Source organism: Ixodes scapularis, unplaced genomic scaffold (genome assembly GCF_016920785.2).
Source record: "Ixodes scapularis isolate PalLabHiFi unplaced genomic scaffold, ASM1692078v2 PGA_scaffold9__187_contigs__length_104089568, whole genome shotgun sequence".
Lineage (NCBI taxonomy): Eukaryota > Metazoa > Arthropoda > Arachnida > Ixodida > Ixodidae > Ixodes > Ixodes scapularis.
The window spans coordinates 4274224-4298110 of NW_024609884.1; the positions used below are offsets into that span (position 1 = coordinate 4274224).

Sequence of the window (23887 nt, forward strand, 5' to 3'; positions counted from 1 at the left end):
ATAGGGGTGGGCCATCTTTCAAGTGTGCAGGAATTTGTTTTTTCTAGTTTGTTCATTATGACAAGACGGACAGAATATTGTCATGATAATTTATAAATCATACAAGCTTGTTTGTAAGCCAATAAAGTGGGCACTTGCAAATGCAAAACAAATTAGGGATTTCCTTAGAAGCACTTTCGTACCGCTTTCACAGGACGTTTACAATTATGCGAGTTGTCCTCGTTTGTCTCGCAGCCACGGATAAGTTATCTTCCAGTCATTTATCTCTTCGGAATCCATTTTGGAGCTCTCCCAGTATTTGCATATCTTCTGCCCATTCTTCCATTCTCCGCTTTACTATCTGCATAGCTAATCTGTATAGAACTGAAGTTACCGTTATTGGGCGATATGACTTAATGTTGTCTTTGCTTTCTCTGCATTTATATATTCGTCTAATTTTACGTAGTTTCCAACCCATTGGGTACCTCTCTTCCCATAATTATTTTATAGGAAGCAAACCGTAACTTCAATTTGCTTGTTTTTCCTAGTGTCTTTATGAGCTCCATGGGTATATGTTGTCTGGGCCTGTCGCTGTACCATGCTGAAACCAATTACTTTCTGCCATGTCCCATTCTTTTGTGGTCATCTCCATTGTTACGCAATTCTGCTCCTCCCCTACACTGCTGCTGTCCGTGCTATCCACTGTCCCCCTCTGCTCAAGGTGGCAGAAAGCCTCTTCGATTGTCTGCCTAACATATTCCCGTGCCTCTACTCTTCTCCCCCGCTGTGTGGTCAGTAAGTACTGAAACTCTCTGTCTTTCTACCCTGCGCTTTAATGTGCTCCCAAAACCTTTGTGACGCATTCCTAATTTTTAGTTATTTCAATCATCCACTTCACTCCTGCATTCCCCATTTCGGCCTGTATTAAAGCGGATGCCTCCCTTTTCCGCCTCTTGGAAGTTCTCTCATTTCGATGCTACTTCAGCTGACAAGGCTGCCATTTTCTTTGTCCATTTATGCTCCGTAAGTGTCTCTTGACGCCGCAGTATGGCTGCTTCGACCTCCTTATCCCGCCAGCTTTTTGGTTTGTGTCTTCGTTTTTGCTTTCCTCTTTGTCTAATTTGATGCTTCTATAATTCTCTTTTAAAGATATCCATTAAAGCCTCATACGTTCATTCTCTTGCTGGTTGTTTCGATACTACGTTCTCAATACTTTTATATACATTTTTTATTTGAGGTTCACTTAGTTTCGGCTTATCCGCTCGTTCCTGAGCTAGCTGTTCTGGTTCGGATGCGACAGGTTTAATCTTAATTCTTTTGTGGTCACTCCCTAAGCTTTCTGTACCTTCCTCATCTATTTCCATTCCTAACCTGTCATACAGCTTGTGGGACATGAGGCAGTAGTCTATTGTTGATTGAGTTTCGTTCCCACGTTATTTTCCCGTCGCAATTTACTTGTGCATTAACTAACACTAGGTCCAGGACATCGCAGAAATCTTCCAACACCCTTCCGGTTATATCCGTAAATCCGTCTAAGTGAGCATTCATGTCTCTTATGATAATTATTTCCTGATTAAGGCCAGTTTCTCTGATGTCCCTCAATATCATATGCAATGTGTTCTGTATTTTAGATTTCCTCCCTTGAATAATTTCCTGTTTTCAGGTAAGCAAACTCAGAAGAGTGTTCAGACCTGTTACCCTACCTTTCAACGGAAAAAATTTCCCCACTGAATATAGCGAAAAAATTTCCCCGCTGTGTATACCGGAAAAATTTCCCCGCTAAATTTAGCGGAAAAAATTCCCCGCTGAATTCAGCAGAAAAAATTCCCCGCTAAATTTAGCGGAAATAATTTCTCCCCTAAATTTAGCAGAAAAATTTTCCCGCTAAATTTAGCAGGAAAATTTCCCCGCTAAATTTAGCGGAGAAAATTCCCCATTAAGTTTAGCGGAACAATTACCCCGCTAAACTCCCTTCCCTACCCTCGCCGCCTCCTCCTCCTCCTCCTCAAAAGCTGCCGCTCTAATTCAAAAATACTCCAAAAGCCGGGAGACGTCATAATTAAAATAAGAGCACCGACATAACAGAAAAAACAATTTCATTAGACGTTTCGCCTCCCATGCGGGAGGCATCTTCAGTAGGTACAAAGCAAATGGAAGGTTCAACCTCAAGTCAACGCTATTTATCCCGAATGTCCGTATAAGCTTCGTGGAGAGGGCCGCGTTACAGAGAATTCTAAACGTCTTTCATTTTTTTCTTGAGTGCTCCCTAAAAAGCCGCTCAAGAAATGTTTGCGACAGCGTCGGAATAGTGCAACCGGTAGGACCGGAAGTACAGAGTAGAGATGAAGAGGGGCTTCGCTGTTAAACAACGGCGTAACGCTCAGTCGTTGGCTACTGTGAGGAAGCCGCCACGTACCATGTGAAATTCTTTTCGCGTATCACAAACTGACAATTTTAGGGCCATCCGGTTTTATTGCTAAGGCTTACTAATTTCACCAAATATAGGGTTCCGACATACACTTTCTGTGGTTCTCGTTTTCGCAGTTCTGCATGCACTTCGATGAAGCATCGTAATGCAAATTAAATTAGACATTAGGCATATCTATGCAGTACGGTCGTTCACTTAATGCGAACGGTTGCATTATGGAGGAAGCTGATTGGACACGTGAGCTGGATCAGTGGATACAAATGCACCCCAAAACTTCAATTCGACGTACAGCGCACTGTAGTCGAACAAACGGCCCCAAATTTTACGAGGGGCTTGATAACGGTGTGATAGAACTTTTTTAAATAGCTAAATTACGTATCAAAGACCACAGAACGAAAACACTGGGGTTTTGCAGTAGGGCCAAGAAAACACCTATCTTTCTTTTTTTTTTTTTTTTTGTAGTCAGTAACACGTACATTAGCTATTTTATTATGTTGTACCACATGGCTACCAAGCCTCTCGTGGAAGTTAGTAGCGTCAGATGGACGTCAGTGCGCTGTACGTCCAACTGAAGTTTAAGGGTGTATTATATGGGACAAAGGGTGTAAGAATACACCTTTTTTTCTGAGAGTGCATCACTGCTAGGGGAATGTTCGGCATCCTCCAAACAAAGGAGCACGGGTTCCCCCGTTTTGGGGAGTTCCTAGATTCGGGTACTCGTTTAAAGTCCCAAAGACTCACGAGCGAGATACCTACCGAAAATCGGAACATGCCAAAATTGTTACACGATATATTCTCCAAACACGAGTATTTGGTGCACGCAGATCTTCATCGTGGTCTCGTTGAAATCATATTCGCGATTTTCGTACAGAAAATACCCACGTGTGATTCGGCTTTCTAAAAATGATGTGGAACTATTCTTGAAGTTCAAATTTTCATCCGATTTTCGATTCGTTGGTGAACGCTGTAGATGAGAAATCTAGCCAGTGCAGAATGGCTGCCAGCTTCGGGTCTTTAGCGTGCATCACGCAGTAGTGATACACAACGGCATGCCGGTACGATGCTCATCCAGATCGAAACGGGCAGGGGTGGGGATTGCACCCAGAACCTCTGGGTGCCCCCCCCCCCCCCCCCCCCCCCCCCACCCACACACACACACAGATACCCTTTTCCAACCCAGTAAATTCACGATTCAACCTTGAAGCAAGCTGAGGTAATCGAAGAGGTTGACGACAGCACCGGCGCGCGCAGAAAGCAGCTGCTTGGGTGCTTCACGCACCAGAGCTGACAACGAAGCAGATAAGCACGGCAGCTGCTCTCCGCAGTCCACAGGAACCGGAGTGCTTCGGGGTCGCACTGCCGAGTCTCGGCCGACGGCTGTTCGCCCATGCCCTGAGCACCGATCGGCGGTCCGCGTCACCAGGAAACGCAACAGCACGGCCGGCATGACGGTGAGCTGTCGCACTAGGCTCGAGCTCCCTGAGGACTTGATTGCCTCTTTTATCTCTATGTGTGCAGCAGACTTTCGCCACTGTCACGTGTATTCATTGGCAGTCTCGTGTTTTGTGAAACCATTGTCTAAAGTGTGCAATATGTATGCCTTGGCCAGTGGAAAGCTAGGTGTGAAACTGTGGCCCGCAGGAACAGCAGCAGGTCAAGCAGGTTTCAGCCGCCGGTCCGACTCTGACCGACGCCGACTGGGTCTTCCGACCGCCGCCCTTATGGAAGAGTCTTGACTTGAGCGAACTCCCCAGGAAAGTCCGGCACTTCGTGGAGGAGCAGCGCCGACTGTGCCAACCCGCCAACGTGTACGTCTGCAACGGGTCCTTCGAGGAGAACGACCTCATTGTCGCCTTCATGATGAAGCTGGGTATGGCTGTGCAGCTCAAGAAGCACGCCAACTGGTACGTCCCGCTTCGCGGGAACTTTTCAGAGGTTCTCGCGGGTCTCGCTTTCTCACTTTCGGCCGAGAAACATCGGGACATTTGCAACGCATCATTATTTCACGAATCAATCACTCGACGTCCCATCCCTCTCGCTCACGATTTACAGCTCTGCTCGCCTTTTGACGCAAAATGCAACAGCGCTAATTGGGTGATCTTGCCGCAACCGAGCTGTACCATATGCTGCCATGAGCAGTCCATAAAAGTGGTTCGAGCAAACTCGCGGGTTATTCCTAACAGTTGAACGCACTCTACCCATCGTGCCCATTTCAAAGACATTTAACATCGTAAACGTGCACGAGAGATGCCACCCGGGCACTCTTGCAAAGAAAGCAGCAGCGAGTTGGTGAGCTCGTAGGCTCCGCTTCATTGAACGGGACTGAGGCCCCGACGGCACTGTTGCCACAGTCGCGCTGGTTTAGTCTACGTTCACAGCAGATCATATCGCTAAAAGATAATTGAAATGGCCGATGAATGGTCTCGGAAATTCGAGACCATTCATCGGCATATAATAGGTTGCACAGTTTTGTGCAATCAATTATAAAATTGGTTCCACAAAACTACGCACCGAAGCTCAGCGGCGCGGAATAAGGGTAATTAATGACGCCAAATGACGCGGGCGACCCCGCTGTCCCGTTCCTCCCAGCTACGTGGTAAGGACCGACCCTCGGGACGTGGCCCGCGTGGAAGGACGCACGTACATCGCCACCTCCAAGAGGGAGGACACGGCGCCCATCCCGGCCCCGGGGGCAAAGTCCGTCCTTGGCAACTGGATCAGTCCCGAGGAGCTGCGCAAAGTCCTCGCCGACCGCATGCCGGGCTGCATGAGAGGTAACCGCAGCTGCAACGTCCGGCAGTCATTGCCCTGGGAGCGGCTGTCCAAACTCGTCGGTAGCATCTGTCTCCCTGCGTGCCACGCAACTGTGGAGCTAATAATAACGATGATGATGAGGATGGTGATGGTGATACGGGTGGTGGTGATGAGGATGATGGTAATGGCAATGAATAAAGGAATTAATTGTTTTCCATTAAGTGCACTTGGAAGAAGGAAATCGAGAAAGAAAACAGCAGAGATGAAACTTGACGAGTCCGAGGCCCCCATCCTTAAAAATGGCTACAGCGGCACTTGCACGGGAAAATCTAGGTCCGTTCCCACACGCTTGGATGTGTGGGAACGGGCTTGTTTCTGGGTATGAACATAACCGCCTTTGATTTTTTTTTTTTTTTCTCATTTACCTGCATAGCTGCCGACCAGTTCTCGAGTGTGTTCATTGTATCACTACACCGATCTAAAAGTTCATGAATGCCATGACCTGAGAAAAATACGCTGCATCATCCGCATATATTATAAATTTGACTGTAGGGCTAATATTTACAATATTGTTAAGATAAACGTTGAAGAGTAGTGGCCCTAATATGCGACCCTGTGGCACACCATAAAGTTGCGTCTTTGGGCGTATATTGTTCATCTGGACGACCTCTTTTCGATTAGATAATTAAGACTTTAGAAGCAATAAAAACCGTCCCCGGACACCGTAGTAGTTAAGCTTTTCCAGCAATATGTCATGATTTACGAAGTCAAAAGCCTTTGAAAAATCCACAAATACACCAAGAAAGACGGCTTTGTTTTCAAGTTGTGTGAGTATATTTTCGATCTTCTAAAAAAACTTTCATACTGTCCCAAAAGTAAGTACAATGAGGCAAATAAAAAGAAAAATCCGCTCAGACCTAAACAATGAAGATCCAAAAGCGCAGACGACCCCGACCGAATCGCCGGTTTTGCTTCGCGGATAAAGGTTTACGGTACGCCCTCATAATTAAAATAAAATAAAAAAAAAAAAAAAAAAAAAAAAAAAAAAAAAAAAACGAGTTAGAGGTGAATTTTAGCGTATCTTTGTCCCGTGAGTTTGAATATCACATGCTTTGGACCGGAAGGTATCAATAAAGGCGAGAAAAATTGAGGAGTCCTGTGTTCGTCCACAGTAAAGTCGCTGGGCGTCGGCGTCGCGTTAATCAGGCACCGTGGGCTGCGTGAACAAAAGCGTTCGGAACAAAATGGACACCTGTTTTGTTCCGAACGCTTTTGTTTCTTTTTTGTTCCGGGGCGCGTGAAAGCTCGTCTCCCGGCACGAGCTCTTGACATTGACAGCGTTAGACAGCATATTGTTATCAACTAATTTTATTATTATTTTTATTTTTCAGAGAGCGCGTGCAGTGGGCATTGTGTTCTACAAAACTCCAATATATAAGATTGGCTGTTGACGCTGTGATCTCAGTGGTAGCGCCTCCGCTTCACATGCAGCGGATCCAAGTTCAATTTCCGCGGGCAGAGGGCGATCTTTTTTCGAGGATATGGCAACATCAACGGACGGACGCCCTGCATCGCCAACTACAACATCACTCTAAAAAAAAAAAAAAAAAAAAGCCCCTGCGTCTACTTTCCCGCGCAACACTCGGAGAGCCAATCACCGCAACTTACAGAGGCAGCTCAGCGAATGACGGTGCCGAAACATATGTTTAGACCAAAACACGCAGTCTGAGTTGTGACATTAAGCAATGCAAGCGTGGCGGTTTGCATTGCTTAATGTCACAACTCAGACTGCGTTTTTGGGTCTAAACTTCAATTCAATGCAAACTTTATTTTTCCAGGTATACACTGGAGGCACCTCCAGACAGAAAGCTGCACTCTAAAAAAAGCCTGTGAGCCTGCTTTCCCTCACAACACTCAGAGAGCCAATCACCGCAACTTACGGAGGCAGCTCAGCGAATGACAATGCCGAAACATATGTTTAGACCAAAAAACGCAGTCTGAGTTGTGACATTAAGCAATGCAAGCGTGACGTTTTGCATTGCTTAATGTCACAACTCAAACTGCGTTTTTCGGTCTAAACATATGTTTCGGCATCGTCATTCGCTGAACTACCTCCGTAAGTTGCGGTTATTGGCTCTCCGAGTGTTGTGAGGGAAAGTAGACGCACGGGCTTTTTTTTTAGAGTGATCAAAACCGACAATTGCTACAACATTAACACCGACAACTACTACAACATCAACACCGACAACTACTACAACATCAACAACGGACGTTATTTCCAGTGGTGGAAGGAGCCCGTAACGGCTATCGCTGTAAAACAGAAAAACAAAAACCACTGGGTGTGGCGTCATTGAAACCTGTGGGTATGACGTCATACCCAGCGGTTTCAGCTGCCTTGCGCGTGCCCCTTGTGAGGGAACACGTGCAGCGTTTTTCACTGCTCGGGTAAGGCTTGCTGGAGGGCGCGGAAATGTTGACATATCTAGCGTATCATACGTCACGATTCCATGGTCCCACCGAACGGGCCAGGAAGGAGGGGCTTCGGTGCTATTTTGGACGCGCTGTTGTGGCTACTTGGCGCATCAATCTGAAATATAATTTTGATAATCATGATCCTGAAGGCCAAATAAATACCAATTTACTGCTTTTTCTCAAATACAGAACCTCTTCAGTTTTCCTTTAAAAAAACACTAAAAAGAAGGGAAAAAAATTGTTTTTAATCAGTCTGGGTGGGATACGCGTGTCGAAAAATGAATTTTACGCGAAGACAAATTTCTTTTAGAGCAATATTGACGGCGCGAGATGCAGTGTAGTCCGTAGACACCTCCTTTCCACTTGTTTTCTCTCTTGGCATTTCGGGAGCGTGGAGGAAAGGTGGGTCGGCTTCACCATCACGTTGAGGATGAGAGAGTGTATGACCATTCCGTAACGTCATGAACTTTGCGCGCATAATTCAGACGCAACTAAAATAAATCTCGCGCCGTCAATATTGCCCCAGATTATTATTTTTTTTTTCGCGTAGAATTTATGTTTCCACACGGGTGTCCCAACGAGACTGGGTAAAAAAAAAAGCATTTCTTTTATTTTCAGTGGCCCTTTAAGACGCGCTGTTGTTCGCGGGAGGGAAGGGTAGGTATGGGGGTCAGGATCCATGCATGGGGCCAAGCTCAATGAACTCACGGAGAGAGCATTGTCACACACTCTGATCCAGAATGGAAGCGCTCCTACGTTAGGTCGTATCGAGGGGTATTGCACCATGGATGATCTCTTCCAAATGATTCGTACACGGCGCAGTGACTCATAACCCTAACGCACCGGTTAAATTCGACGCACGTCTAGAATTTACTGGGTCAAACAAAATCTTGCTATCTTAAGATAGATATTTCTGAGGCATTGTGACGCGGCTATTTTGTAATTTTTTTTTTTTTTCGGCTGGGTGCCTTATTGCAATGCTCCATTTAATCTCAAGTCCAAGCGGGACCTATGGAGCTGGTTGAAACACAAACGAAAACACACACTAAACATGCGATGTCGTGGCGCATTCTTCGCGCTTAATTGGATCGACGCGCAGCACCAAGATAAATGCCGTGATACGGAGTGTTCTGAGAAGCTTGATTGACCTCATGGACTTGTAGCGTTGATTTACAGCTCGGACATAAGGTGAAACGAAATCTTAACAGCTCTACTTCGTTTTCACTTCAGTCCAGACGCGGACGACGCTCAATCAGACAGCGTCGAAAGCGCACCATCATGGTAATCGTCATGTTTCTGTGCGTGTTCTAACTTCCCATTCATGTTTAAAGCGAGTGTCAACGGTACATTAGTTGCGGCAAGGGTACGTTCGCGTGCGCAGGGCGGACCATGTTCGTCATCCCGTTCAGCATGTGCCCTGTGGACTCTCCGCTGTCGCGACTGGGCATCGAGGTGACCGACTCGCCGTACGTGGTGGCCAGCATGCGCATCATGACGCACATGGGTGTCAAGGCCCTGGAGGCCATCCGCGCGAAGGATTTCGTCAAGTGCGTCCATTCCACGGGTCGGCCGCTGCCGCTCACAGGTACACGTCGCCCTAATTCGGGCTCTTCGAATAGTCACGTTGACAGAAACGGAGAGCACTGCTTTTCTCCACATTGAAGTTTTGCAGGGCACGTCAGAGAGGTATACCTCTGTGGCTCTGAGTGACCATGCATGAAATCGCTCGGTGTGTGGCACGGCCAAAGGCGACATCGGTATTAAGAAACACCGTTCCGCGGTCGCACAGATCCCCTGGTGAGCAACTGGCCTTGCAATCCGGAAAAGACCATCATCTCGCACATCCCACACGACAACGAGGTGGTCTCGTTCGGCAGCGGCTATGGCGGTAACTCCCTGCTCGCCAAAAAATGCTTCGCCCTACGCATCGGTTCTGTTTTAGGCAAGCGTGAGGGCTGGCTCGCAGAGCACATGTTGGTAAGCAGCCCTCCGGATCGATAACTTGCTATCGCATTAAGTTGAAGATTACCGGAAGGACGAGGGCTTTATTTTAACAACTGGGTGGCACACGATCGCTGCGTTTGACGCCGGGTATGTCAAACATAATGTTTTTCTAACTGTACTTCATGTAGATTCACAAAACTTTGTGTCGAAGTAAATTGCTAGTCAAAATGCATGTCGCGTTTGAAGCGCTCCTCAAGTCCACCGACTTTGATGGTGGGAGGTCATTGACCGAAAGACGGGACGACCGCGGTTAACCGAAAAACCGTTCCACTCCAACTGAACTTTCGCTCTGAGCGCGCTCGTCCCCGTCTCGCCTCTTCTTCTTGAGCTAGACGAAGTCTCTCATGCCGGCCGCTATTTGTTATTAATATTGAACAATGGGTGCATATATGCAGCGCTGTTTTCGGGAAATCTCGATTGATATTTTAAATATGTTTCCTCCAGGGCGTTTACCGAGCAGGTTTCAGTTGTGCCAGACGCGCTCCACGTCAGAAGACCCCTGTCCCTTCTTTAAACAGATCTTGGGGATCACATCGCCCAACGGAACCAAAACGTACATCGTAGGTGCGTTCCCAAGCGCGTGCGGCAAGACCAACCTGGCCATGATCACGCCTACGTTGCCGGGCTACAGGGCCGAATGCGTCGGGGATGACATCGCATGGCTCTACTTCGATGAAGAGGGAATCATGCGTGCCGTCAACCCCGAGAATGGATTCTTTGGAGTGGCACCCGGTGAGTCGTCATCAAAATTCAAATGCGTGGACGACACTCGGAACGCGACACCAACTCTTAGGGGCCTTGATTAGCAGCACACAACTCATCCCCGGACTCAGTTGAAGCCCAACACGAAGATAATTTTGATAGCAGTTTTGATCGTTTCGACAGTCCATGAACTCTTCTGGAAAGCACTCGAATGTCGCAAAAGATCGCAAGGGGCAGTGGTTTTGTTCAGTCCAAATTTGTACAAATTTGTTGCGCTCGAAAGGTCACTTTCTTAAAGAAAAGGTATGAACACGTAACCTATAAAAAAAAAAGTATCAATACATATGAGCATTTGCCATCGATATACCCTTTTTAAGCGGCTAAACTTGAGGTTCAATCACCTTCAGGGCGCGGGCCGGGCGGACTCACAGGCCTCGGGCCACCAGCCTCTCTTCGGCGTCGTGACCTTTTTAAGCTGAACGCGGGTATTTCATTTTGGTGTAACAGCTCCTCATATGATTCCAGTCTGTGCTACTTTTGTGCGCCTTCTCGGACTTCCGTCAACGAAGAAGTTCGCAGAGCAGCAAAGAGTCGAGTGATGTCCCGCTGCCCACAGATCCGGTCAAACGTGAACTCGTTCCTTACAGGGACGACGATGAAGACCAACCCCAACGCCATGATGACCATTCAGACCAACACCATTTTCACCAACGTGGCTGAGACGAGCGACGGCGGTGTCTGGTGGGAGGGCTTGGACCTGCCGCCACCTGAGGTCTCCATCCTGTCCTGGAAAAGGGAGGCAAACTGGAAGCCCGGAGACAAGTCGAAAACCGCAGCGCACCCGAACGCCCGCTTCTGTGCTCCTGCGGGACAGTGCCCCATTATTGACCCGGCTTGGCAGGACCCGAAGGGAGTCCCCATCTCGGCCATCATCTTCGGCGGCAGAAGGCCCGAAGGTGCGTGCAGCCGGACTGGCTCCTCCGCGTGACGAGGCTCCCTTAGTAGCTCACTTCAGGATTTCCTAACGTTTCATGGATGACTTGCGGACGTGCATAGGACACCTCTGTCACCTGGGTAGCTCCCCATGCATGCTGGATCCACGGTTTGTCAATCGGTGTGAACTGCGGCTAGTTCCAAAGCGACCTTAAACGCTGCGCGAGGCTTATTCAGAAATGAAATCTTTTGTTAACCGCCTAACCTTGCAGCACAGGAGTTGCTGTTACAGATTGCCTTGGAAGTGTGACACAACACAGAGCATGTGTAACAGTATACCACTCTAAAAAAAGCCCGTGCGTCTACTTTCCCGCACAACACTCGGAGAGCCAATAACCGCAACTTACGGAGGTAGTTCAGCGAATGACGATGCCGAAACATACGTTTAGACCAAAAAACGGTCTGATTGTGACATTAAGCAGTGCAAGCGTGACGTTTTGCATTGCTTAATGTCACAACGCAGACCGCGTTTTTTGGTCTAAACATATGTTTCGGCATTATTCGCTGAGCTGCCTCTGTAAGTTGAGGTGATTGGCTCTCCGAGTGTTGTGCGGGAAAGCAGACACATAGGCTTTTTTTAGAGTGTATTTAAATAAACGGCGACGTATATATACTCTCTCTCTCTCTCTCTGAAATGTCTACAGTGCAGGCAAAGGCACACGCGCGTGAGCCTTGCTTTCGAGAACTCGCGCATCTACACCATTCCAACATTTATAAGTCCTCAGCCCAGCACGCGCATGTTCGTCGCTTCGTAAAGCGAGCAAATCACGCGCCGTACGCACGAACACTGAAAATGGAACCGGCCAGGAGCCCTTTTTTTTTTTTGGAAAGGTCTATTCGCGCCCGTGCCTTTGTCAGCACTGCAGATGTTCGTGAAATGGAATATATATAGGTGTCCCAAGTCACTAGGCTCGACCTAAAGTGGACCGTAAAAATCAACGCCTGCACGTAGCAATCTAAACTTTCCGCCAAAGGTGTATTTCACAGGTCGGTTTATTCTTGTAAGATTAGAAAGCGTAGCTCCCTTTGTATAAAAAAAATAGGGCCATGAAACTTGACAGGGTCAAGTGCGGGCGGTGACGCATACGACCAAGTCGAGTTGCGGGGCGCGTTTGGCGCGCCCCGCAACTCGACTTGGTATTGCTACGTGCATGCACGAGTTGATTTTTACGGTCCATTTTATATGGAGCCTGGTGACTTGGGACACCCTATAGTTCACCACCATGGAGGACATAGCGAAACTACAAAAATGTGGCGCTGTTTCACTTTTGAGCGCCTAACACTTCTGCGGCCTTTTTTTGTGATCATGCAACGACTGGAAAGTATTCAGTTCGACGTGGATTGTTATATTCCTCATTAATGGAGTGGAGGGCGCGATATTCATCTTGGGACTTTGCGCAATAGCCGAGTGCTGACCGAATATTTTGCCCTTATACGTGTGTATACCGTATGAATGCAGCTCCGCGCGGACGGTGATTTCTGTGTACCCGTTCGACCGGCAATCCGCTTGTTATCATATTTCTCAGGTTTATGAGATCGCTGCCATATTTGTGGTGCCGGTACGCTTTTTTAAAATGCGTGGCCACTCACGCAGTCCGAGAAAAGTGTGAAATGAGTGACCTTAGGTTCACGCAAGGTCACTCGCAACGTTGTACGAAGCTTTCAAAGTATTGTGCGAAGGCATTGACAGCGTAAATGCGAAACGTGCGGCCGGACGTAGACCTTTTCAATGTTCACAAAACCAGTCCAGCGTGCGATCTTCACAGCCCAGCACGTGCGTGTTCGTCGCTTCGGAAAGCGAGCAAAGCACACGCCATACGCACGAATACTCCAAATGGCACCGGCCATCACGCTCCTTTTTGGAAGGGTCGATATATGTAAGCGAAACTAAAGGAAGCTCGACAAAGGAATCGTCGTTCAAGCAGGGCAACGGGACCGCTCGAAGACCTGTGCTCCGTGGCGCAATCCCGAGTGCTTTGCGGTTCGCCACTGTACCCTGGAGAAAATAGTCAAAGACGTTTGCCCTCAGCGAGATCCAGTTTCCCCTCAGCGGGATCCAGTTTCCCCTCAGCGGGAGCCAGAGTTGCGCATTTGTTTTCCCCGCGCCGCCACGCCGCTATTCGCCGAGATCCATCACGTGAGGAGCAAAGCATCCGTTGGCGTGCAAGAAAGCCACCTTTACGGTCGCTCCGCCGACGTTTCTCTTGCCCCGGCGTGTGTTTCCCTGCTTTCCGCCTCCTTTTCCTCCTCTCCTGTTTTCCATGCGCGGCGGCGCGCGCGGCGCCGCTATTCGCCAAATTTAGTCACGTGAAGAGCAAAGCATCCACCTCGTGCGGGAAAGCCGGCGCTACGGCCACGCGCGAGGCTGAATGCGCAACTCTGCTACCGTAGGTAGCATATACAGGAACTCTACAGCGAGAGGCCAAGCCGTTATCAGCATTCGCACCTGGTCCGCTATCCGTCATACCTGATGAAACCCCCGCCTGCATCTGTCAGTACTATTCGGGATAGTCGCGGATAGTCCGCAAGTGCGCGAGGCTCGAGTGGGGGACGTGCCAGACAAGTTATCTGGCGTACACTTAGCGGACAACGAAATGATCGCGCAGTGTTTGAAGCAAATACTGCGACCCCATTTGCCCATCACGGGTACTTGTGGAGTACGCATAAATGAAACAGATGGAATGATTCGATGACCAGGTGTACCGCTGGTGTTCGAAGCCTTCAACTGGGAGCACGGTGTCTTCCTGGGCGCCTCCATGAGATCCGAAGCGACCGCTGCAGCTGAGCACAAAGGTACGCAACCGTGAGGGCCGCTCGGACGCTCAAATGCCGCGCTTCTGGAAGTGGTCGAGACGCCCAGCGTACGCTTCTCTCTTTAGCGTGCATTGTTCCTCCGAAACGAGATGTGTCATGCTATTCTACTCGTCAATGTTACGTCGACATGCGAGGCCCAGACCCAGTGTTGGCGGTAACGCGTTACAAGCAACGGCGTTACCGGTAACACGTTACTTTCTTCAGTAACGTAGTAACGAACTCGTTACATTTTCAAAACTGTAACGGGTAACGTATTTACGTTACTTATTTCGAGTAACGGGTAACGTATAGTTACTTTAATCGTTACATCTTCCCAAAACCTGAAAAGATACACTTAATTCTTTTTTTTTTTCGTGTCTCTATACTTAGTTTCACCTTAACTCCAGCCGCCGCCGACGCTACGAGCTGGTGGGACCAATCAGACAGCGTCAAAAAGGCACCGTCATGGTGTTCCTCATGTTCCCGTACGTGTTCTGTCATCGCTGAACCAATCATCAACAAAAAAGCCCCGTGGGTTGCTCTTTTGAGACTGCTTGATTGGTCCTGCGTCATGACTTACGCTGAAATGAAATATAGGCGCCGAGTGATTCATTATTGCACTCATCCACATACCTTCAAAACTTTGCCTGTCTTTCCCGCACGCAAAAGATCCCACTTTAGAAAAAAAGAAAAAAAAGTACGCTTTTTGTCACAAAACGCCGTCGCCGAAAAACAAACATGTTCACGTGAGTTTACAAATGAAAAGCAACGCAAAGTAACGTGCGTTGCTTTTCATCGATAACGGTAACGCGATCCTTTTATTTTGAGGTAACTTAGGTCCGTAACGCGTTCGTTTTATTTGCAAGTAACGAGTAAAGTATTTCGTTACTTTTTTTTTTCTTTTTCGGCAACATTGCCCAGACCCCATCAATGAAAATGATCGTCTTTCTCACTTTCTCGACTTTTTTTTTATCATTTTGTGCCCGATGCGGATTGAACGTTCCAGTTTTATTGAAGTCATCGAGTCATTTCCACTCAGGGTGTCGACGTAGCCATACGCTGTGCCTCCATTATACTCTCTTTCACCTTAGGTTGCACTGCAGGAAAGGCTACAAGCGCGAGCTCCTTGCTCTAGGGCACATCTCGGCGGCACAAGCTCTCGTGCTCCAAGGGCAGCTGCCAACTCTATGAGCTCGCGCTTCTAGCCATCGCTGCGGTATAACATAAGGTGAAACGGAGTATAGTCTGTGTTACTACTTACTATTGAGAGCATTTTCTTTATTCGTCACCAGAAAATCGCCGCGCCTGATATATCCTTGAGAAGAACAGGTTTTTGCACCGAAATAGACCTGCGCCGCTTTCAAACCTTTGTTTACATAGGTGTACGCTCCCGCGAACAGTCAGCTTTTTCTCTCGAAGATATATGTCTAGTATACTTTGACGATGTTGGCACATATTCCTTCGACCAGTGCTAACAGCGTCAACTATTTTTGAAACTTTCGCTAGCAGCAAATTGCTTCTAAAAAAATTCGAGTGCCGCCGGAGGTGGCACTCAAAATAGTAATAGTAACATGGAAAGGAAATGCAACAGAGCCAATTGAGGTAAAGTGAATACAAGTACGCCCTTTATCACCGTTGCTCTTCATGTTTGGGCTAGACGAAAAAGATGGAGAATAGTGGTCTTGGTTTGGATCTGTCACATTACAGATGGGGTGACCAGACGTCCCGTTTTGGCCGGGACAGTCCCGTTTTTGAGGTCCGCTTTTGCCGTCCCGTCTTTTTGGCCCAATAAAGGATCGTGTCCCGTTTTCGCAGGAGAGCAGTTTCGAAATTGGCATAAAGCGAGCTGAAGCAAACCGAAACTATATGCCTACCCGTTACAAGTATATATATATATATATATATATATATATATATATATATATATATATATATATATATATATATATATATTACAAAAATAATTAAAAACTTGAGCGTGTTGGTGATCTACATTAACTTAAAACGAAAGAAACACACAAGAGGACGAAACAGACGACACAGTCCTCTTGTGTGTTTCTGTCGTTTTAAGTTAATGCAAAAATAACCGTAGGTACATTAAAATATTTACACCGGGTAAAATTTAGAGAACTGTTCTTGCCCACAAACACTTTTTCTCTCGCGAAAACTCGTGTGTAGAAATATTTTTTTTTAGTTACCGAATAAATAGCACGTAGTATGTAAACGTTATGAAATAGCAGTTATTGCATTCAATTTTTCTCCCAATTTCAGCATTTACTACCCCCCCCCCCCCCCTTCCCCCCGCCCTTTTGATGGGAGGTTCCGTTTCCTACCTTGAGGAATGTGGTATTACCAGCTCTTATTTATACGGATGATATATGTGAGTGATAGTGATAGTGATATTTATTTCGGTTCAGGAGAGCCGCGGCGACGCTGAAAGGCAAGTCGCCCATACCGCGAAGGCCCGCGGCGCCGTGTCCAATGATCATGAGATGATATTGAACAGATAAATTAAAAAAAAAAAGGTTGATGATGGTTTAAATGGAGTTTGTGGACGAGGGTGAGGATGACGAAAATAATCCCTGAAGAAGGGGAACAAAGGGACAAAGGACAAACACAAATCTCCAAACACAGCTAGGTTCTTGTCCAGCTCGCTTGCCCCTTTGCATTTAATTGCATTATAATTAGAGGGTGAGGAGTTGATGTTGCGGTTGAAGATGGTGAAGAGCGTTGGCTTAGCAGCGGTCTTCGCGGGGCCGCCATGGCCTGCAGGCCGGTCTCGAGCACCTGGCGAGGGCTCCCTGCGTGCCCGGCTTGCAGACGAGCCGGCCGAATTTCCGACGACGCAGGGTGTCCAGCACCCCCCGTGGTGGTGCTCCAGGATGTGGCGCCGGTGTTGTCTGGGCGGCGGTCTTCGCGAAATCGGGCCTAAAAGTCTCGCAGTTAGCGGTCGAGCTTGTAACCGAGCAGCGTAAGCACCCCGTCGATGGAAGACATGCTGTGTGCCACTGGTCCGGCTGACTCACAGACAGGATGATATGGTGCTGATGGCTGGTAAAAGTACACATCTGCAGGAATTAATGAATTGATATATGTGGTACCGAGTGGAAAAGGCTAGGTCTAGAATTTAGGTAGAGTAAGTCAGCAGTGATGATTTTCAATGATGACGAGAAGGAGGAACTTAAGATACAACAATTCGTGGTTAAGAGATTGATAAAATACGAGTACATAGGGGTATGAATTCATGAGAGTGCAGATTATCTCAGTGAGCTTGAAAAATACGTAACTGATAAGGGCAACACAAATGCAGCTGTAATGAATAATAGAGCTTTGTGGAATTATAACAGGTATGAAGTGGTGAGGTCAATTTGGAACGGAGATGTGGTGCCGAGTTTGACTTCTGGCAACGCAGTCCTGCGTAGGAAATCTGATATCCAAGCAAGGTTAGAAGTAAAGCAACGCGGCGTGGGTAGGCTGGCGTTGGGAGCGCGTGGTAAAGCACCGAACCTGGGGATACAGGATGATATGAGATAGTCATCATTTGAGGGAAGATAGAATTTGGAGAGTAAGAGACATGGAGGAGAAACGATGTGCAGGGAGTGTTTTAGCTATTTGTACATGAAGGGCAGAGGAAACGAACAGGAAAACTCAGGTCGAAATTTTTGGACAATAATTGGGACACAGATCAGGAAATGACAGTTAAGGAGAGAGTCAAAGGAGCGGAGAGGGAAATATGGGAAGCAGAGATGCAGACCAAATGGGCTGGGACTTATAGAAAATATGGAGATTGCTAAGGAAAGTGTGACAAATATAGGAGAAGCTCGTTATTGTTTGATTCCAGTACAGGAGTACTGTTTCGAACAGAGCGAAATATCAGGTCACAAATACAGTGTGTGCAGCATGTGGGGAGGAAAAGGAGACGGCTGAACACTTAATACTTTACTGCAAAGGGCTTCACCCTCTAGTTGCTCAAGGTGATACCGATTTAGCACAGGCGTTGGGCTTTCGAGACGGCGACGGAAAAGCATACGCTGAGAAAGCGGTGGTCACAAAAACACAAATTATCGGACTGGTGGCATAAGTCGGAGGAGCAATAAAGTTTGCTATTCTTTTCCTTTCAATCCGGCGAAAAGTGCGCGCACCGGATTGCGAAGAGGCATTTCCATCACACGGATTGTATAACTTTCGGTTGTAGAGAACGGTAGATGAAAGCTTGTGCTTAGCAGCAAGATGAAATGTTTTGCCCTTCCCCATTAAATCAGAATTGGATCGGAGATTCGTTAATTTCTGGATTTAGAAGCTTTGGCTAGGTGGCGCAAGCCGCCGCCCGATTTAAAGGATTCAGCGGCTTCAACCGTATCCATACATCCATCCAACCATCCATCCATCCAAGGCATGAGGCCGCTCCCTTTAGGTGTGCTTCCAATACAATTTGATACAAATCACGGCGCCCCAACTTTCCAGCGCCCCAGGCATACAATGTCGAGTCACTGGGCTGTGGACTCGTAAGCGGCGCCTGGTGTTCGCCTACTGCGCATGCTCAGGAACGCAGCCCATGGAGTCACAAAGATGGCAGCGCGCAGAAGGATTGGAGTGGTCCCGAGTTACGTCATGCGCATTGTCTTCTCCATCCGCATACACAGCGTGCAAAAATACGAAAGTGTATCTTATATAGTGAGCACCGAGCTTTCAAGAAAAAGTAGAAAATCGGAAGAAAAAGGCACCGGGACCCGGGTAATTATTCTGAGGGCGCGCGCCGACGACGTACCCATGGGCATGACGCCCTTATGCGGAGAGTAAGTCGTCTGCCTCTTGCACAGGGGTTGCATTGACATCAGAACGACGCCAAGTTCTGATTGGCTATGAGTGTATAGGATATATGTGGGTAGACCTCAAGGCAAGCTGCCTCGAGGTCTTCCCTCTATCCTTCAATGAGAGCCAATCAGAGCTCGGCCTTCTGACGTCAACACAACCCCTGCAAAAGAAGCAGACGAACTTGCGCTCCACATTAGTTGTGATAGAAGATGCACAGAGGATGATGCTTTTAACGAATTAAGAGAAGCACGATGTATATACTGTACACGAATGGAAGAGGCGCTTACGCACTTTGTAGCGCTCGTGCCTCGCTCCTGCAGCGCAACAATTGTGAATTTGCTCTAAAGCACCCTTCAGTGTGCGCTATTATATACTATAGCTGACTTCTTGGAGTCCGAGTTATAGGGCTTGAACGCAGGGGCAGTGGTAAACGTCGCTAACAGAGGCTTTTGTATAACGCAGTCCGATATCCTGATGTCTGTGCAGGCAAATCAGTGATGCACGATCCATTCGGCATGCGTCCCTTCTTCGGATACAACTTTGGCGAATACCTCAAGCACTGGCTGAGCTTCGCCAAGGAAGGAGGCAACCAGCTGCCCAGAATCTACCACGTCAACTGGTTCCGCAAGAGTGCCGAAGGAAAGTTTTTGTGGCCCGGCTTCGGCGAGAACTCCCGTGTCCTTGACTGGATCGTCCGTCGTGTCGACGGCGAAGTCAACATTGCCAAGGTGACGGGCTCGGGAGCACCACAAGTGACGCTCGCTGGGTGCCAGGTCGCACAACAGAGTTCTGTTGCAACCGAGGTCTCTGTGCAGCGCTGCGAAAGTAGCGGGCGCGAGTGCTCGTGCAAACAAAGCGTTTCACCGACCGTGCGCTTTCGTGCGTCATTCGATAGCGCTGCACAGAGACGGACTGCGCTCTCGGCTCAAGTTATGATCGCAACTTGGAACCTGTCACCTTCCAAGTCTCTGGTAGCTGCCAAGTAGCAAGGATTGCAGAGGGCTGACGTTGGAAATTTTGGATAAGCGAAGTAAAGGAGTAAAAGAGGCTGACGAATGGAGACGCGGTCAAACGAGGAGCACGCGTCCCTAAATGAAATGCACGCGTGCGCGCGGTGAGGCTTGACTCGCGTCTAGTCGGCGAAGTGATGCTCGTAAATTGCACCTCCGGTTGCATTCGGCTATGAAAGTATCACAAAGTGAATAAAATCGTTGAGGACAGAACGACACGGCGGTACTTCAGAGGCTGTGTGGTATATAGAAGCGGGAAGGAGCGCTCAGTACCGCAATATAGCCTGATCACGGGAACGGTTCATCCTTCGTTCCGCAGGAAACGTTCCTAGGTTACCTGCCCACAGACGACGCCCTCAACTTGGAGGGGCTTCGTGAACAGGTGAACGTGGCCGAGCTCATGCGAGTGGACCGAGACTTCTGGAGCAAGGAGTGCCAGGCCGTCAGGACCTTCTTCGACGAGCAGGTCGGCCGCTCTTTGCCCGCCGAGATCGCCGGCCAGTTGACCAAGCTCGAGGAGCGCATCAAGACGATGACCTGACACCTCCGGCAACGCTGCGTGTACAACCTTGAAGAACCGCTGCGAGCGGGTCATGTTGACCAGAGGATATGCTCACACAAACGACCGACGTACTGAAGTAAAACGGCTCAAATAAATTTTTATATATATATTTTTTTTTATTTAGTGTTGTATATTAGTTGAATTGAACCTCCGCAAGCATGGTTCATTTTCACAACTCGCCCGACTTTCCCAAACCTGAGCTTCCCCCGGCACGCGGCGGCTCAGCAGCACCCCCCTTAGCGAAAACGAATACGTTTGAAATATACCACATTCTAATTTGAGTGTATTTGAAATACAGTTCATAATTGTAAGTACGCGAAAAATAGACCGAAAATATAAACTTCTTTTTTTTACTTAGTACTAAAATATACTTCTAAAAATCATTTTAAAATACCTTTACTTCAACTACATTTGAAGTTCCCTTCATGCGTTTTGAAATATGTAAATACTAAATTAATAGGCACAAAATACCTTTCACATATATTTCTTGAAATATTTATTTAATTCATGCAAAATATACTCCAACCCTAAAAAAATGGAGCAATCAAAAATACGTGCAGAATACTCTTAAAATACCTGAAAATTGTAAATACTGTTGTGTTGTACTCTAAGTACCTTTTGACTGCAATACTTTGGTAGTTTGACTTAAACTACCAAAACATTGAAAAGCTCCCCTTTCAGAAGTTCACTTCAAGCAGATATGGAGTACACTGAAGCTTCTAAATACAACATTTGATTAGTTTGTCAACTGAATTGCGCAGCATCGCACTGATAAATCAGCCCAGTTTATGTTATTGTTTCCTTTTTTCTATCAAGAACACACCTGATCAGTTCCTTGCACACCAATCACAAACGGGGTTCGGGAACTACAACCACAACATTTGCTGATGCTGGAAAGCTTCAGCAGGTGCTGTGAACAGGTACGTTTGGCGTGGTTTTGTTAGCACAATGTTAGTTCACTGAACGTGTATACTCATCATTGTACGTGATGTGAATAATGACTTTAATATAGTGACATTAACTACCATATTAAATAATCAACTACTAAAAAGGAAAGGCAGAACAACTACTGTAAAATATTTATTTTTCGCGGGCTCAATATTTCGCGATTTAGGTCAAAGTTGGAGTTTTGGAATAATTCGCAAATTCTAATTTTCGCGACGCGCTGGGATCGCAATATAGATTTTAATGTTTTTACATTTTGCTGGAATTGTTCACGGGACCTATTTTTCGGAATTGTAGGCGATTCGCGAACTTTGCGAGAATTAGGTCCTCACGAAAATAAAGTCGTTTACAGTATTTTAAAGTAAAGAAACTGCCTTGATTCGCTTCGTCCTGAGTGGTGCTACGCAGAGAAGCAATAACATGTATATTATGAGCCGTTTGTGTGGATATTGTTTTAGGGACTGCGCCGAATTGTTATTAGCTGTACCAATGCCTTTTAGTAAGAGATATCGTCCACGAACTTCAAAACACTGTTTCCCCTTTGACAGACTCCCGAGGAGAAGATCGAATACTTGGAACCTTAATAAGCGCAGAGGTGGTCACCGAAAAAATGATTACCTTCAATATGTAGGCTATATAAGGCTCTAGAGCAGTCAACGGGACTGTGAATGAGCTGTTTAGTGCGTCATGGTGTTTGTGTTTGTGTTTGTTTCTAATGTAGCTTTGTGAGATGTATTTAGTAGTGCCTTCAAATACCACAGGGACACCATTTGCTGACAAAACCGAAAATAAAAAAAAATTGTGTAACCGGTTTTTAATGCACAAACGGCATCTTGAGTGTGAAGGGATAACATTTTTGGTATATCTAAAATATTTTTTGATTCATATTTATAATGTATTTTGAATACCTTACGCGCGTATTTCGAATGCGGCCAAAATAATACAGAATAAATACAAAATGAATATTCGTACTAAATATATTTGAACTTCGTTTGAAGTACGGCCTCTTTTTGCTAAGGGCCATGTTGGGTATCGATCCAGTACGTTTTATTTCGTTTCCGGTAAGAGATCTTTCGATAAGATGATATATTGTCGGGCCTTGACGAGAATCAAAAAAACGTATAAAATTGATACAAAAATTGAGCGGCTCGGAGTGGTGACGCGTGTTTCATGGTGACGTCCTTAACGTTCTACGCTGAGGATGCGGATAAAATTCCGCTAAACAATTTATGCTACTCGTGCAGGACTCATCAGCAGTTCACGTTTGCATCAAATGATATCTCTATTTGTCAAGCTTGAAGACGAGCTTCGTCCTTTGGTGTAGGAATCATAAACGTCTCCGCCTTGCACCCCAGCGCACATTAGTGGCATTGAATATATTTACTGGCCACACCTCCCTCGCAGGCGCCCTTCAGCTGCGCATGACGTTCGACTTCCTGTCAACAGCGCCTTTCGTGTTCGTCTTTTACTTCAATGTTGAGCAAAACAAGGCAAGGGGAGCTCCGCGCACGTTTATGCAGCGATATATTTATCTCTTCGAGATTCAGTGATAATGGCTCAACACTGTAGAGGGGTGGCTGCTAACTAGGAGTGAATAAAAAAAAAATAACACAGAGACTGCGCTTGCAGCAGTAATTTGGAAGAACATTATAAAACATTTGTAGCACTCAAAACATCAGCTGTTAGGCTGTTCCAATCCATAATTGTTCGAGGAAAGAAAAATTTAAAAACATTGCTTTTTTATAGCTATAAGGTTTTATTGTTAATATAGCTAGAAGGTTTATTGGGTCCTGGGGGAAAATGTAATGTAATTATCTTTGTCTATTCCAAGCTCGTCATTAACGACGAGGAAGAGAAATCTAAGACGATTTATTCTTTCCCGTAACGTTTCGAGGCCCGCCTCTATATACACAAGTTTGAAGCACACAATGCACTATGCACACAAGTTTCCTCTACACACAAGTTTGAAGGGGATACATAGGAAGAGTACATGTTATACACAAAAGGCACTGCCAGTCTTTGCACTTTTTCAAGTTCTGAAATGCAACCTGATGTGTGCGGATCCCGTACTATGCTTCCATATTCTAACATTGGTCTAACCAATATTTTATACAATAAGAGCTTTGTCTCGCAGGTGCAATGTTTCATATACATTCGCAGAAAGCCCAATTTACTCACTGCTTTGCCGACTACGTGACTAGTATGTGAATTCCTCCTCAAGTCAGATGTGATAGTCACCCTAATGTACTTGTATGAGCATACTCTCTCTAAACTACAGTCACAAATATTATAATTGAGTATCAAAGGATTCTTCTTACGGGTAATTGACATGCAAACAGTTTTCAATAAATTCAGTGACATTTGCCATTCAGTACACCATCTAGACAGTTTTTCTAGCGAGCAGTTCAGTATTTCAGTCTACGTAGCTTT

General features: G+C 46.7%; 1 protein-coding gene across 3 annotated transcripts; it reads left to right on the top strand.

The window, feature by feature from the left end:
• The first annotated feature begins 701 nt into the window (after positions 1-701).
• On the top strand, positions 702-20621 carry LOC8026631 (phosphoenolpyruvate carboxykinase, cytosolic [GTP]). Of its 3 annotated transcripts, XM_040221204.3 has the most exons (11): positions 702-770; positions 3733-3858; positions 4049-4311; positions 4997-5181; positions 9015-9218; positions 9423-9610; positions 10156-10369; positions 10987-11295; positions 14030-14125; positions 19427-19668; positions 20270-20621. In XM_040221204.3, the coding sequence occupies exons 2-11, from the start codon at positions 3853-3855 to the stop codon at positions 20489-20491; spliced, it is 1929 nt and encodes a 642-aa protein (XP_040077138.1). In that variant the 5' UTR covers positions 702-770; positions 3733-3852; the 3' UTR covers positions 20492-20621. The 3 variants fall into 3 exon arrangements, with proteins under 3 accessions (XP_040077138.1, XP_029842784.2, XP_042143131.1); XM_029986924.4 differs by lacking the exon at positions 702-770 and having other exon boundaries at positions 3569-3858; XM_042287197.1 differs by lacking the exons at positions 702-770; positions 14030-14125 and having other exon boundaries at positions 3569-3858; positions 20270-20604.
• The last annotated feature ends 3266 nt before the right edge of the window (positions 20622-23887 follow it).